This window comes from Falco biarmicus, chromosome 1 (assembly GCF_023638135.1).
Source record: "Falco biarmicus isolate bFalBia1 chromosome 1, bFalBia1.pri, whole genome shotgun sequence".
Lineage (NCBI taxonomy): Eukaryota > Metazoa > Chordata > Aves > Falconiformes > Falconidae > Falco > Falco biarmicus.
Window position 1 is genome coordinate 49201066 of NC_079288.1, and position 17415 is coordinate 49218480.

General features: G+C 39.2%; 1 protein-coding gene across 4 annotated transcripts in view; it reads right to left on the minus strand.

The window, feature by feature from the left end:
- LOC130147724 (uncharacterized) overlaps positions 1 to 17415 on the minus strand; it is a 65594-nt gene that overhangs the window by 8336 nt on the left and 39843 nt on the right. For 2 of the 4 annotated variants that reach the window (XM_056335313.1, XM_056335303.1), the window contains exons 14-17: positions 10746 to 10785; positions 9711 to 9762; positions 6439 to 6550; positions 1301 to 1384 (exon numbers count right to left, since the gene is read on the minus strand). In XM_056335313.1, the coding sequence (XP_056191288.1) occupies positions 1301 to 1384; positions 6439 to 6550; positions 9711 to 9762; positions 10746 to 10785 (288 nt within the window). Of the gene's footprint in view, positions 1 to 115; positions 445 to 652; positions 695 to 1300; positions 1385 to 6438; positions 6551 to 9710; positions 9763 to 10745; positions 10786 to 17415 lie in introns of all 4 variants that reach the window. The other 2 variants (XR_008821312.1, XM_056335324.1) reach the window with 2 other exon arrangements.

The following is a 17415-nucleotide window of genomic DNA, read 5'->3' on the forward strand; positions in this document are numbered from 1 at the left end:
GTCCCTTGCCACTGAAAGACACCTAAAGAACAACATCACCACCACAACAAACAACCCACAGGCACGTGTCTTCCCCTAAATGGTTTCCAAGACTTAGATAAGTAATTGCAATTACCGATAACACAGCATGATCAATGACTGAAGGTTCGGTCCTTGCCCTACTTCTTGCGTGAGATCCTGACGTAAGCATGAGAAATCACAATTACATTTTTATTGCTGTAAATATGCTTTCACAAGCTTCAGGTAACTTTATCCTGAAGTTGAGAGGTTCCACAGCAGAATCAGGAAAGCAGATTTGTGTCACGGGGATCTTTCTATCTGTGGACTTCAAAGCCAAATTAATCTTAGAGGTCAAGTTTGTTCTTGTTATTGTTCCTTAATAAAGCAGTAGTGTCTGTATCTGAGGAAGTCTGTCAGTGATGCATCACTGATGGTTTGGCAATGCTACATTGCAACAGTGGTCATCCATGGGGAAAGAAAAAGAATAAAAAAATAATAATAAAAAATAAATAAAAATCAACATTCTTTCATTCTTCAACCCAAAAAACAGTTTCACAAACAAGGACAAGTAAACGATAACCCTAAACATAAAATGAACAGAATTAATCAATTTTAGCATGACAGCTAATAGCAAATCAAATCCCAAACGCACCTTTAATTCATACTGAGCTTTGAACACCACACGCTCTCAATCCTCCAACAAGTAAGAGAGCCAATTGTTGCATGCAGAAGTAAGGAATAGAAGGAATTATTAAACAATGCAAGCAGCAGCACAATCCATGTAAAGAGACTGCACAGTGAAATACACCATTTGGATTAACAATATAATAAAAACATCCTCTTACATGCAAGAACAACTTCAGCATCTCCTAACACTGTCAATGTTTTAGCCATATGCATGTTAAAATTAGATGTATGGGAATATTATACATGATCAGACAAGCAAAAGATTGTATTACATAACACACAGACACGAAGGAGGAGCAACTGACATGTAAAGGAAACCTTAAAAAGGCATTTCTTAACTTTGGGGAGCTTGACTTTGCTACCCTAAACAAAGACCTTTCTTTGCAGTATGACATGCAATTTTTTTTCTTAGTACGTCAGATTTCGACTGCTGCTAAACAGAAAACTACAGATATTTCACTAGTAATATACTTGTTTTAGCACAGCCACAATTAAAAAAAATAAAAACCAGGTAATGTGAGACATCTAAAAAAAAAACATTAAGAGCTCTTGATACGTAGATCTTACGTGAAAAATCTTGCATCACTTCAGAAAGCAAGAAAAAGAAAGATACCTATGTTCGCAGAATTGCCTTTATCTCCACTTCTAGTATAGGCAAGATCTTCTAAGCGGTAAGTATGTGGACCGCTTGGCAGGTCTAGACAACATAAAAATGAATACATGTTAATGACAGCTACAATTAATAGTACATTTTGAAGAAGTAACTGTCATTTTAAGTGTATACCCTCTGCCTTGTTCTGTAGTACTCCTGAAAACCTTCCAAAGCTTTCTTCCCACAGGAACACGCACAGAACAGAGGCAAGGCTGGGGACCAAAATTACAAAACTGATCCTTCCTGCTCAGTTTCACAAATCCCTTTTACCTTTTTACAGCCAAATACTGTGCCAGGAATCCCCTCTTCCACCACCCTTGAATATAAAAATTCATCCTGGTCTTCGCCATGTGGTACCTCTGAAGAAGCCGTAGCAGCTACTTGTCATTTCTTGACTAGCTGACAACTTTTGTCCCCTTAACACACACAAGTCTCTGCTTCCAGTGCAGGCGGAAAAAAATGTAGTTGCTACTGTCCTGATAATTCTGTAATGTCTGTTTATTCTGATGATGTTTGTAGAAAACAGTCACAATTTAAAATTCCATTTCAGGCCAACACGTGCCTCTCACTTTCATATGCCATTATAACAGGTATTTATTCAGCTACATAGAAGAAACCAGAGATTTCATTTTCAAATTAGAAATTTTGTACATATCTCAGCATTATATAAGACAAGGTCATAAATGCATGCTCAGTAGGAAGCCAATCAATTTTTTTTTTTTACTTGTTGATGTCTGAGTACTGGACTTCCAAGCGTTTAGGAACTAAACTCACTGAACTAAGTTCTTACTATTTTTACCCATTTGCACATCAAAAACCCACAAACCCACTCCTGCCCAAATCCAAAAACTCAGTCTTGTGGGATCCACACAGTTTATCCACTAGGTTTGATGGTTAAGTTACACAGCACAGACATCTTGCAATCCTTGATTACTAAGGGTAGTAAGCTATCACCATATAGTTTCTGTTCCCCAAAGCAAGAGATGAAGCACACGCTTGTCACCGAGTTTCAGTTAGACACTGACAGCAGCCCAACACTGGAACTTGAAGCACAGGTTATACCCCAGTTTTTAGGCAGTGAGAATCCAGGAGTTTCCAGCCAGTTTTGCTTCTGATCCAACCCTACAGCCACATCAGCTCTCCTGGCCTCCCTGGCTTTTCAGTCCCAGCACCTCTAACGGACACGTTGATGCTCCTCACTCACCTAGACCTGTCACCCCTCAGCCGCCCTTCTCCCCTTGCTGCTGTTTTGTCACCCTGCACAGGAGAGGCAGCCACCCCCTCTCCCTGCTCCTCGGACACCAGCAGAGGGAACATTCAGAGCAGGGAAGCAACGGCCCCTCCTGCCTTCTGCCACAGCTGCTGGTGGCAGCCACACAGGAAGCAACTGAAACACGTCCAAAACATTGTTTGTTTGGGTTTTTTTGTTTTTTGTTTTTGGTTTTTTTTTTCACTTCTGCAAAACACCAAACAGTTCAGTCCCAGGCACATGCTTGTCACAGCAAATTTCAGTCTAACATGTTAAAAACTGTCAAATTTAAAGGAATTGAAGAAAAGGTCTTGTCAAGCAATTATGCTGGAGAAACCATACTGCAAGACAATGCAATTTGAAAATGCATCAGTATCTTTTTTGTATTGTTATTGCTTCTGCTGAGGATATCAAACTATTGTGCTGGTTTTGTTTTGGTTTTCCTTTTTTTAAAATTTATTTTAGGGAATAAGAGATCCAATACTAAAGATGCTACGTTCTAAATGCTGACCAAAGGCAGGCTATATTAAGAAGTGTAAATATACTGATCTAAATTCACCCTCAAGGTTCACATGAATGTTTGAACTACACTTTAAAGCCAAGTTAACACTGTGGCAAGTTCAAGTATGATTTAAAGTACACCAACTATTAAGGCATGGGTAGATACCAACTGGTGAACTGCATCAGGTGATCAGGTCAACCCAGCCCCAGCTAAATCATCATTACCTTTAACTCCTTCCTGCCCACAAAAAACTGCTGACTTCTCAGACATGAGCCAGGCTGACCTGAAAAGCTTTAGCAAAGCTGGGTATGAAAGAAACTACTTCCAAATCCTACTGGCTGCCATTTTCACTGTCCCTGTCAGAAAGGGAGGCAGTCTACGGTAGCTGGACAGATCCCCAGAGTTCATTTTAGTATGGAGGGGGAGATACTGTGGATGACAAAAATGCCTTGCTACAACTTCACACATAATTTGTATGATATATATTTTAGTGTATGGCACGTACTTGGTTGAAACAGATCTGGCAGCACTTACAGGAGTTAACCTGCTGGCACATCTGAGTGGCAATAATGGGGAAAACAGTAAAAAACAGCTGGGGGCTCATCCCACCAACCTCTTCTATGGCACAGCAGGATCAGAAAGGGAACGTCTACAAACAACTGCTTTAACTGAAGTTTTACAACATACGTTGGGTTACTGTCAAAAATGAACTGCAAGTGATTCCAGTTTAGTCTGGCAGAAGGGTTATTCGTTGGTATTAAGTCACCATAGCATGATATCTGAAACAGTGGAAGCACACAGTGAAGGAGTTGTTTTGAGCTTGATGCTCAGTCTTTTCCACGATCAGTTCCATGAAAAATGCAAACAGAAATGTGCCATGAAACTCGGCAGAAAATACTGAAGGGTCTATTTATTAGGAATACTATTTTTGATTAAACATCTCCATTGAGAAAGGATCTGAAAAAGTCCAGCTCATTGTTCATTCTGGGTAAGACTACCGCACTTCATGCGCCACAGAAATCACATTATTTTTAATAATTTCATTCAATACACAATTCCAAGAAGAAAAATAAAAGTAGTGCTTCTTCAAAGGCTGAAGTATGACTATGTTAAAATTGTATAAGCTGTAGAAGTCTTCTCCATCAGACATTTTACACAGGCAGTCTTTGAGAGTTTTCCTTTAAACAAAACCAGTTCAAGACAGTGTTCTGGTGTTCTCTACTTATTACTCTCATTGATTTATCTTTCGCGATCTGTTTATCAGGAAATTAGTTTCATTTAATAAACAACTTAAATCTACAGAAGAATTTTGCTAGGGCAAACGGTAAATTCAAATTCCACCCTCCCAGAACCACATCTAGCAGCATTTCTGAAACCCATTTTCACATATTTCTCTTATCTATTCAAAGACAACTAACAGTCCCTCACACTTGAGATAACCATGAAACTAAGAAAAATACTTCCCTCCTTACTAAATGCTGACAGAAAGTCTTTTAGCAGAAGTTACTTCTTTTACAGTCTAACCTATTCATCTATTTCTCATCCACGCTGTCTGTGGGTTAAGCCACAGAAGTAGGGAAGTATTTAGTGACATACAGAAAACATTTATATTTACAACTAAGGGCAAAAGTTTAAGAGATGCTTCTCAGGGGAAACAACCAGAGGAGCTCTGCTGTCCCTCAAAAGTGGGGTTTCGCCTGAATAAAGCCTGAAGAATTCAGTACTTAAATGCTCATGTCAGACACGTCGAAGTTTTCTCAAATTATAAGGTGGCAATCGGGAGTCCCAATAGCTTTTTGTTTCTCCAATAGTTAGCACTGTAGTCACCTTGGGGAAAAAAAATAATATACCAGGACCTTTGCTAACCCTTTTATTAAATGGAACAATGATTCCCTATTCATTAACTCCCCCAGTTTGATGGTCCAAATCTCCTGCTGCCCTCCTGGTAACTCCCAGGTATCACAGAGGTTCTGGTGTGATGTTAGATTTGCAACAGATGCAAGAGCTGCAAACGTATTTAAGAGTTTAAGTTGTTTCTGCATGACGCATAAATCATGTCATTGAAGAGATGTCTGAATAGATGGGGAAAATTAACTCAGGCATGGCAATCAGGCATCCACTGTTGGTGACTTTCAAATGGCATTAAACACAGTCTACGTGTATTTCAGTGTTTCTCTACATGATACAGAACATTCCCTACAAACTTACAATTAGTTGTTACACTATTCTATTACCAGTTTTTAGAAATACTACTTGCCTGTATCTGGAATCCAGAATAAACCTTAACATATTGGTGCCTTCATAGCATTAATTTTTTGAGCATACACAGACTTAAGTACCTGAATTACGCTTTCAGCATTAGTATTACTTTTAGAAATATTTCTAACAAGTAATCTTTAGGTACAGTTACCCAATTTAGGTTTGAAATTACCTATTCACAGCTTTACATCAGTTCTCTCAGTTCTCTGGTAAGCAGGAATAAGGTAATAAAGATTCTGTTTGGACCAAAAGGGAATTATGAAGTGTGCTATATGTTAAGAAACACTGTATATAGTTCTGCCATTAGAAAAAAATGTAAACATTTTTGAGTGCCTAGCACTTTGAATAATCCATAATCTAGGACCGAACTTGTAAGGGCAGCTGTGATTGAACACTTCCCTTCTGTTGCAGGCATCCTGACCCATTTTACCCAGCTCATGGGTTTGCCCTTCTCAAATTTTCTTTTTTCCTTCTGCACAGAATTTGGTTAGACAAGTCTACCAGCAACACAGGAATTATCGTGTTGGATCTCATTAGCCCAGTATGTTTTCTTTAAAAGTCACCAGTTCCGGGTTGATCCCATTCTTGTTCACTTTGTAGAGGCTATCGTATAGAATAGGGCCAAATTTTAATTCCCTAAAAGCTAAGCATTCTGTAAGTCTGTTCTCCATTCTCAACAGCTATTTCAATGTAAGAACCCAAATATTTCCAGGCTTAACATTATATTTAATATATATAATATATATATTATATGTGATATATTATACATATCATATATATATTTTATATATACATATACTGCAGTAAATGTCAAAACCACATTTTCATTTCAAGGCAGCATTCAACTGTCTTCATTTGTGTCTAAGGCTTAAGCTTTCTGGACAATTTACTTACATACTTGTTAGTTTCAAAACATGTTTTATACTGTGTGATGCTAACCTCCTTCCTTCCAATAAAAGTAGCTTACGTGTTTTGCAACAGACTTAAAAATAAAAAGAGGCAAAAGTATATTTCACAGACAAAATCTAACATGATTTTCCAGGCTGATAGATAGCAAATGATGCATTCACAAATAAAAGATGAACAGACCTTTCAATTCACTGCTCCTCTTAGGTGGATCAGAGGAAACAACCTCATCTGACGTAAATGTGAGATCCTCCTCAAATGTCTCCACATGCTGACCATTTAAAAACAGGTTGATCTGGAAGAAAAAGATACCAAATTTCAAACTGTAAAATTAGAAATCCAGTGCAAAGTCAATAAATAAAATATATTTCTAATTAAGTACTGACCTGGCACATTTTCAGTAATAGCTTTATGGATAAGGTTCTGTCACTCCCTTTTAGAAAGTCACAATAATTATCTATTATAAATCTAGAAAGAAATCTTTGTGTAGGGAAAAGAGCATAAAAATCAAATAAGTGATCTATCTAGTTGGGTCTGTTTCAAAGCAAGACCAATCTCTCTCTTTCCATCTCCTCTTCCAGCTCTTCCATGATATAACCAACCTCTTTTCTTCTTAATGTCCCTGTCCATATTAATGAAAAACCTCCCTTTGGATCCTGTCGTCATCTTCAAATAAATTTTGTGAAAGCAACTTAGAACAAAATAAAATTATACTGGATATTTTGCATCTATGTTGAGATGAAAATATGAAATTGCAGAATGCCATGCTGTTCACCTTGTATGATATGCTCTCCCTACCCCTGCCCTCAAAGAAATCGGAAAAAATAGATATAGTGAAGTGTGCCAACTCATCAGCTGGTTGGCCTGTTCACTTAAGATTAAGCAAAGGTTTCTCCAATTAAATCATACAGCACAATCACGCTGAAAAATTAACTCCGTCCATTTCATCTACGTTGGAGGACTCCCAGTACTGAAGACTCAGACGTACAATCAGGTCACGCTGCCACAACAAAACAATATACACCAACTCAGCTGCAGCAGTTATCAGTGCCCAGCTGTCAACAAACGCAAGGTAAATCTACTCAGCCCTCTTTCTTAAGATCGTTCTTAGATCATAGCCAACAGCGACACAGGTCTCCAATGCTTATGCAAGGGGAAGACTAAAAAAAAATAAATATGTATTTCAGAAAAACCTGTTTTTGCCTTCAGTAGCGTTGGCTGGAATTTTTCTCCCTAGGGAAGAGTTTTAGGTTTTTAAAACATGTTTTTAAACATGGAAAAGCACACACGGAAAGTAACTACTGTCCGCACTAACACCACCGGTGATAGATGATAAACTAGGACAATTGCATAAGAGCGGTGGAAACAACGCACGCAATACTGGACCCAAGCTGACATCCAGAAAGGTGTTATCAAACACAAAACAAAAGAACCCACTGTGGCAATGTTAACATATCTGAAAATCTCCTTACGGCGTTTTTTTGGTTTTAGGTCAAATGCTGAACTAGGGCAGCTAGACTCTTTGTAACTGCACTTCCAACCCAGAAAAGCAGTTAATTTATCCCTTACTTACTCTGTAATCTCTACCTAGACCACCGTCGTTAATACATGGACAAAATGCTGAATCAAGGACTTGAATCACTTCCACCACACTTTTACATAACCTTTAGTATTACTGCAGTCCAGCAGTGATAGGTCACGTGGCATGTTGCTAATAGTGTATCAGCGCACTCAGATTAGTTACACAGAGCAAGGGGTTTGATTTTCTGTATTGAAAAGAGCACATGAGACACAGCTTGTTTTCCCTGCTGAATTAGGTTACTATTTAATCTCAACAGCATTTTACGAAGTCTGGAACACAGCGCTAATTAGCATGTTTACAAAACAGTGGGAGGCTAAACTCCCATAAAGATAATAATTTCATATTGAACTTGGCAAAGAAAAGCCATTTGCATAAAGCAAAATGTAATTGACTGTAAAAATAAGTAGCTGAACTTCTTTAAATGACAGGAAAGGTAGGGGTTTTTTCTAATGCTTTTCCTCTACACACAGTTTATAAACTTAGTTTTAATAACTAAATAGCATCTCCTCTGTAAAATCAATCTTAAATTATTTCCCATTAATGCAGAGTATCACTCAAAGAAAAGTATAACATGTGGGCTTGCCTGTGCCAAACACTGCACGCATGTGAAAAAAGTAAATAGTCCTTTTCTGAAATGCTTAGAACACTTACATTGCTGGCTGATAACAGTTTTACAACATTGGGGTTTAGATCAATTGGGTTTTGTTTGTGTCCATCCCCCTCGCTCCCCCCCCCATCTTTTCACTTGCCGCCTGTGCTCCTCCTGCTCCCCTCCACTACCCTATGCAGAACCCTGTCACAGCACCTGTGGTCCAACACGGACCAACATTCTGGCCTTTGGCTGCTTCCTCGATGGTGAATGAGTGAGAAAGCTCTAACTAAGTGAGAAGCATCATCATTAGGATGCCTTGGCACGAGATGCCTGCAATAGCTTCAAGTCAGTTAAAGGCCTTGCAAAAAGAAGGGCGTGTGTGCAGTTTTGTCTGCAGTCTCCATTCAGAAAACAGAGACCAACATTTATAAATCCAAACATTCTAGTTCACAGGACAACCAGTTTCTTCAAGTTTGTCTTGAAGACTTCGATCTAGACAGACGTACACGCATAACAGGAAAGTAGGGCTCTAGCTCAATGTTTCATCTTACGCTGTAATTTCCCACCTAGGGCCACCCCGTCACCTGACCCGTAACTTCTCAGACTGAAAGAAACTATCGTTACCAACCGAGTAGGGCCACAGAGAGAGATCTCACTCATGGGCTCCTCCGGGACACTCATCACAACAGTTGCACAGGCTTTCATAATCCTACAGTTTTTGCAATATAGGCAAGAGCAGAAATTACTATTCCTATTTTTATAGGCAGAGTATTTGGAAGGAAAAGACCAAAACCTGTGTGCATCTGGGGAAATTTAACTGATGTTAATACTTATTTACAGTAGTATATACAAAATATAGATGCCCCAAAAAGTCAGAAGACTTGTCCAAGTTCACAAGATTGATGTTCAACTCTGAACACCCAACTGCCTTCTCTTTAAAGAGGGACCGTTAACTCTCAAAATACATGATTTTCATAACCACTCTGCAGATGCAGTAGAAGTAATTCAAACCTACAGTTCCAGGAACCTGAAAAAGAGAAGTTCAGTTTTGATGCAAGATATTTCAAAATCCGCAGCAATTAAAATGCAAGGTTGGCAAGTTCAACCGCTGTAAAACATGCTGCGGGAGTAACACCAGTGTCCGAGAAAATATTTTTTAATCAAAGTTACCAGAATACTTCGCAGTTTTAGGACTCAAAGTCACTGAAAAATGCCAGAGTCAGCAGAATTTTTCAAGCGACTTCAAAGAGAACAGAGCAGGTTTTAAGCAGTAAGTCTTACCTGAACATTGCTTTTGGGATAATAGAAGAAAAATGGCTTCAAAACTGGAGACCTAGACATACAAAACCAACAAGGATAAATGCATTTAACCAGAAATTAATGAAAATGTCAGATCATACATCTTTAGAATATCCATACACCACACAAACACTTCGGAAATTAAAAGCTATTTAGCCACGATTAGCAATAGTTTTCCAAACATCTTAGAAAGCCTGAGAAGTGTAGAAATTCCTTTGATTTCATTATGAAGAAAGTAAGATTTTGTTTAAAAAAAAAAAGAAAATTTTACCAGGGGGAGTAGCTAAAATGAAAAAAAAAAATGACAATGCATTAGCCCCATGTTGACACGTAGGCTAGTTGCAGAGAGATACTAGCAAGATATCTACAGGTTCTTCCCCCACCTCCACGTGCAAGACAGACAAATACTGAAGTATTTGCTTAGTGACAGGAAAGTTTTAGACGCTCTCTCGAGTATGGCAGATATTAGCCATATCTAGAAAAATACTGAATCAAACCAGTTTTTTTTTAATATTCTCAACAGTATTCTGTTCAGATCGCTCACATAATGGGTTCATGTTAACATTTTGTGGGATGTTCTGGGACATTCGACCTCACATTTCTAGGGTAAGTGGGTTGGCACAAACATAAATTTGCTGTGCCCATATTCCAAACTAAGCAGTACAAGAGAAACCTGGTCCAGCAACCTGCAGGTCCTTGCACATGCTTGAGCTTCTGCCCTGCCATAAAGTCACATCTAAAGTTCTTCCTACAGCTCATTAAGCAAAGACATTGTTATGAGTTGATCATAGACTTACATGACTCATATTAAATAATTCAATAAAGAATGTTACTATCTGCCTACATATCTTGTAGCACTCACTATTACCTTGTCATTAGTCATTAAGCACAGCGTGCAACAGGAAACTTCAGTTGCTTCTGTGGCTGCTCTTTCAAGGTGGGGAAGCTTGTGATGGTGAGTGGCAGGAACGCTACCATCACACATTACAACAAGGTAACGATGGGGAGTTAACTTACACTCTGGGGCGCCCTCCAACAATGCCAGTGAGGCCAGGTGCTGCAAATGGAAATCAAATTCACAAAAATTACTGTTAAAGCCGTCTTGAAATGCTCCTATAATGCACATTTAATAAATACTGGGAAATCCCTAGGAAATTACGTATGTTCTCATAAATGAATAAAACTGAGTATTTTATGCAGCAGTTAAAAAGGCAAAACATGTAAAAGGCACTGTGACTTCTGACAAAAAATGAATTAGTTTCAAAATGTGTGAAGTATAAACTAAATTCGTAGGTTCTTCTTCCAAACGTTTTGTATTCCAATGCCAGTCAGGCAATACACTTGATAGAAAAAGAACTTAGCTTTGGGGTTTTTTACTGCTGTTCTTTTACTTACTTTTAAAAAGAGCAGAGAAACAATTCTGACCTGAACCATGGTTTAATACCTGTTTAATATGACTTTGCTTATTGGATTAACTGTTTCAGATTAACTTGCATCTTCCTCTTCAGCATTTTCACTGGCTAACTTTGCTTTTTTAAGGTGCTGGGTACTGCAGATCTCATTCTCTCTCTTTGATACATAAGTAATTTAGGGCCTTAAGTCACTAGCATACCAGATTTGCAGAAGTCAGCACTGCAGTTAGACTCCTGTGTATTAGGTTGCCATATGACCTAATACATGTATCTTATATACATAAAACTGACAAATGCAATACACACATGACCTAAAGACATATATTAGGTTGCCAGGCTTTGCTACCATGAAACCCATCTACCAGCTCAGTACTTCTGAAAGAAACAGTTCTGCTCTCCTCATCCTGAGCACAGCTTCTCACCCTTCTTTCTGGCATGGACAGCATGCATGCACAATACATCACAGCTCCACAGAGTTCCTCAGGGGAAAGAAATCATAAAGCGCATACATTAAATGAGTCTAGGAATTAACAAAGTGTGTTAAGCAGTCCCTTAAACACAAATGCTGTGGAAAGCTGCCCGTATGGTGTATTTACCCAAATTAATCCCGGCTAAAATGGGCTTCATGCTTCCTCCAGGTGTGAATTCTCTCTGTGCTCCACACAGACTAAAAGCCATGTAACTGTGCTGCTGTAGTACCAAGTTCACACTAATAACCTCTACTTTGTTTTGACTTGGATTCAGTGCCTTGCTACCGTGGCCACATACCAGCGGCAGCACAGAGGGTACACCAGAGCACAGATTACACTCTTGACACATTCATGTGCACGGGAGGTGAGCTCCCTGCAATAGTGGTTAGCAAGGTGGTTTAATGGAGTTTTTGAAGAGGAAGGCTGTTAACTCGAGGTTACACAGTAGTACGATCGAGATACGTATCTTGATCACACTGCTCCAACTGGAGACACATCTGGAATCAACAAAACTAAAATCCAGTGCACATCTGAATGATTCAGAGATGGTAACTACAGTGAATAAACCTAAAAGGTACGGAAGAGGTCTTTTGCCTGAGGCTAGTCCATCATGCTCTGCCACCTGGGCCAGTGTGCTAGTGCAGTACTTGCATGTTTTAACTCATTCACGGGGCCAGAGGCTGAAAAACCAAACCAACCCCAAAATTCTGACTTTTACTTTTAGCAGCCTTTACAAGCTGCTACAGTTGAGAACAATGGGAAGGGATCAAGTGTGTTAGCACTAACTTCCCCTCTTTCCCCCAAAACATAAGATGTTTTTTAGTATAGGGAAAAAATAATTACTTCAACCAAAAAAATGCCATGAACTACCACCTCCTTACCTAATAAGTTCTGCTGCAAAAAAATGTGGTAGCGGACAGAATGTGAAAGAATCCCTTACATTAGTGTTACACAACCTACAGTGATCCAGTGAAGAGTCAGCCCTATACGTATTACCTGGGCACTCCTTCAAGCAGAAATCTGCCATTCAACATTAAAACCAACTGAAGTTATTTTACTGAATTATGTGCCTAGTTTGTTTATTTAAGTTGCTGGGGGAGGAGGCTGGGTATGGTAAGGTCAGGTTGAAAATGTAAGTTCATAAAGCTAGTTAATTTAAATTATCTGCGGATTGTCACAAGGCTCGCTTCCTGCTAGGCAGCCGCACTGCTCATTAAGGGTACCAGATTTTACTCCAACATAATTTCAACTTCCTGAAAGCTCTGGAAGAAAGCTCTTCACTTGCCCGCTCTCACACAATGGAACTTGGCTCCTACAACAAAGCAGTTCTCTAAACACTGACAAGAAAACAATCCATCCAAGAGCAACCACTGCTCACACCTTGAGGCTACCACAACCTCCTCCTGCTGCTTGCTACTGCTAGTCTTCCAAAGTTCTCCAGCACAAGCTACTGTAACAGCACATCTGCCTCTGGAGATACTACAGCTACCTCTGCACATGAACGCAAGCGCAGAGCAAAGCTACACCAATATTCCAGTTGCAACGTTATTAGGATCATCCAATCCATTGTTTATGCGAACGTAAGCAAGATGGGAGCACTTGCAAGTACAATTTAATTTTATCTATATGCAGTTCTCCTTTAGGCTTCAGGCAGAGAAGGTGAAGCAAATCTTAAATTGATTATGGCTTAGAATCAGTGATTTGTTATTTGTGTAAACACCCCTGGAGCACACCACCACACCTCAACCCAGCGCTCAGATCTCCATTACATCTCTCCAGTTAAACTGAAAGAAGGAACGGAAGGTGAAGCACAACCAGGTAACAGCAGCCTTGTCGCTGTGGCCAGACCTACTTCTGCCAAATTAACTGTCGTCTCCTTAGAGCAACTGTTGTCCCATGACACTTCCTTTAACAAGATCTTCTCGTGCTGTACTTTACTTTGCATTGCTTGCTTAAGTATCTCTGTAGATGCTCTGCCTCCCTCCCTCCTGCAATACCTATGTTTACCTACAGTGACACCAACAATTGGTCATACTTGTAGAAAGTATCAATCAGGCTGCAGTACTGTTGATAACGTTATATATAAAGTTGGGAAGATTATCAGCTAAACTGAAGCTGTTGATCTCCCTTCCCAGAAACTTTGCAAGACCACTTTTTAGTTAGCAGAGATCCATTTATTACTTCCTCAAGGCAGACAAAAGTATCCCTAAACACGGTGTCATCCCATCTGCCCTCCTGTCATACCAGTCACCCTCCTGAACAAGTTGCTTCACTTCAAGTTCACGAACAACTCACCACTGCTACCTGCCAGCTTCTGTGCCTCAGAACGTCACAAAACTGATGTATTGCAAAATAGGCCGACTGCATTTAAGTTGGAGACCTTCCTTTCGATCAGTTTATATTCTGTACATCTGTAGGTACAGTAGTTGTCTGGTGTAATCAAACTAAGTAGCGTGATATTTATTTTGCTTCAAGTGTTTGACCCCACCATTTCTGAGAACGTTTTCCCTCACTGTAGTTTAGGATCTAGCCTGGTAACTACCGATTCCCAGGGTGGCTGGGCACTTAAAAGCAGTGAGTCAGTACCAGGTATTACACCACTCCAGTTCCACCACCTTCATTAACTCCCAAGTATATGGCACGGTAAGAGAAATGTCAGACACTAAGTCCATTAAATTTACTTCTTTCTAGGTGATTAAGCACTGGTATAGGACCCTTTCTTAGGATTCTGTGCTTAAAGGTCTCAATCTACAAAATAAAGGATCAATTATTCGTTAGCAAGTGCTGCTCTTTGGTTAATCTGCGCAATTCTTCATACCAGTGTCATCCTGTCTTTTCATTTTATGACTCCTCCCTCTAGCCTACTTTATCTTAGCCATTCTCAGCCTAATTACCTTAGGAAAAACAAACCATCACCCTCTGCGCGTGTATGTATGTATGTTTATATTTGTCATTTTTTTCCCTCCGTGTCCATGACTCTTCCAGCATACCTGCAAGACCCCAGATTTTGGGTCCAATGGCATGTTTCATCCAAATCTGAAGGATGGAGAGGAATCTCAAGAACATCAAAGCACATTAACACCCCATGATCACCACAACCCTATGATCTGGCAGCAGTGTAGCGACAGCTGTGCATGTGGATAATACAAGATGAAGCCCACTCGATATACTCCTTGATACAGCAGTTCCATTGTTTCTGAATCCCCATAGATGTTTTCCTTATCCAGCTGCCCCTTAAATCTTCTTTATTCTCTCGCCCTACAAAACTCATCCAAGGATGGACATGCAAGTACTAATACTTTTAAAAATCATATATGCTATGCTGGAAAAGACAGCAAGTTTCTGATAAATTTCATGCACAGTGGTAGCAGGCAAACAAGAGAGTGCTAGAAAAACCAATGTTGCTCTCGGTTCATCCTTTGTCTCATTCTTCTCTCCTCCCCTGCACCAGCTCCAATGCTCATACAAGCATTTCAGGGAGTGGAATCCACTGAAAACCAGCCCTGGCAAAAAGATGCCCAAGATCAGCCCAAACAAGCACCTATTTCAATATGCAGAACCACCATATTCTAATACACTGCCATCTATGCCATAGGTATGACACCCTGCAAAATGCCCTGCGGCAGGAGCAGCTCCAGTCGGAACCTGCAATCAACCTATCTATGAGATGCAAATTCCCAGCAAAACAAGCTTCATTCCTTCCAGCTCTCGTAACTCCCCACTGGATCTTCTGATGGCGAAGAGCCTTATGTTTTGCCTCCTCAATAGTTCCTCTTAGCCTACTCAAATCCTACTTTAATGGCCACACCCAATTTTGGCTTATTCTTCTCGCTCTTTAAACCTACTTCTGCCAAAAAATAATAAATATTTCCATAGAAATCGGTGTATTTTTCAACAGAATAAAACATTATGCCGTATCTGAAGCAAAGATACTACACTGAACCAAACTTTTCATAAAATGTTTTGGAGTGAAAAAAGCATGAAAATGCTCTGACTAGTGGAAATCTGAAAAGCTTTAAATGCTTTAAATTTAACAGGTGACACTTCTTTCTTTGGAACTTCACAGAGATCCAAAATACAATGTCTCTTGCTTACCAACTTAACAGATTTTAACCCTAAAGGGTTTGTCCTTTATATTTCTGGTGAATGAATGAGCTCAACCAAAACATTAATTTATTTACTACGTACTTTAAGGAATGATATATATATTTATATACAAAAAACAGACATCAAAAGAAGTCTACTTTTCAAGCATTTCTTTTTAAATGATCGAACTAGACAAATCTAAAATCACAGGGTTTATATTCAACAGTTCCTACAATATAGTTGAGCAGAAGTACAAAATGCATCCAATCTTTTTTACAGGGGTCAATCATATGTCCTTAATTATTCTATCTACGTCCTCCGAATACAGCAGATAAACTATCTTCTGCAGTATTAGTCTCAAAAACTGAGGACTGCACTAAACTGTTAGAATGAGAACATTTCTGGAAGTATCTTCCAACATGCTTAGGAGATCAATCATAATATTTACATATACTCAAGCACTTTAAAATCTCAAGTTGTACTAACCAGCTGTCATCTTAGTGTCAAACTCCGGTCATTTAGATGTGAAATAAGGGTCAGCACATGATTTCAGCTATTAGTAAAACATTTCTTAGCTACCGAACCCCTATTAAACTATAAATGCCAATTTCCCACAGCAAGGCTCCTCTTGAGCCTCTTCCACACTGCACTTTATTCAGAATAAAACATCTGAATTAAAGTTGAAAAAATAAATACACTACATCCAAATTATTTAAATGTTAATCCTATTGCTGACCAGACCGTACATGACGAAGACATTTGCACAGAGCAGTACAAACCTGCTCTGTGATTGCTAGCTTTTACGAATTGAGGGTGAATTGCTACAGACTGGGAAACGCAGAGCTTCGCTGAACTCCCACAGGCTACCACCGATGTAAAAATCGGAATCTACGTGCCTAGGATTCTTCGCTGCCAAGTACAGAAAAGCTCACTTTATGGAACAGGAAAATAGGTGCAAAGAGTTCACTATTAAGGCTGAACATTTTACAGACACATTTGAAGTTTTTATTTTTTTCAGGAGACCATACGTGCATAAAGCCAAGCAAGCTTGCCAGCTGCTGTTAAAAATTGGCTCTTATCAAGGTTCAAAGTACTGTGAAATAAACAGAAAGCATACTTTTACCAATTGAAAGTTTAACTCAGGTGTTAACAGTAAAACAATCAGAAGATTGGATTAGGTTTTGTGACTTTTTTTAATAGCTTGTATCCTTGACTTTATTCTTTTTTTAAAAAACTTGTATCCCTTTAAGCTCATCAGAAGAGCATAATCCAAATGAAAACTGATTAAGTGTTCAAACTGGCAAACTAAATACCATGCTCAACAGAAGTTTACAGTAAAAGCCTTCCATTCCAAACAGAAAATAAACAGCAAATCACTCTCTAACGTATGGCATGTCTATATACAGTAACTTTAAATTCTTCTTCAGGCTTAAGAATCTCATCCGTGGTTTTTAATAATACTTCGAAAAACTTCTGTGCAAGTACACTCATGTACCTCACTAATCTTAAACAAAAACAACGGGAATTAAAAAAGCATTAGAAAAAAAATGTTAGGGAATAGCTATGAAAATCTCAGCCTTTCACTCCTGATTACGGAGGCTTTTTAAAAAAGCTGCCACCTCCCCAGACTCGCAGGTCTCAACTCCTGGTCTGTATGGCAGAGCCCACACACTTGGTTGCTTCAGCTCATTTCAACATATAGGTAGAATCCCTTTATCT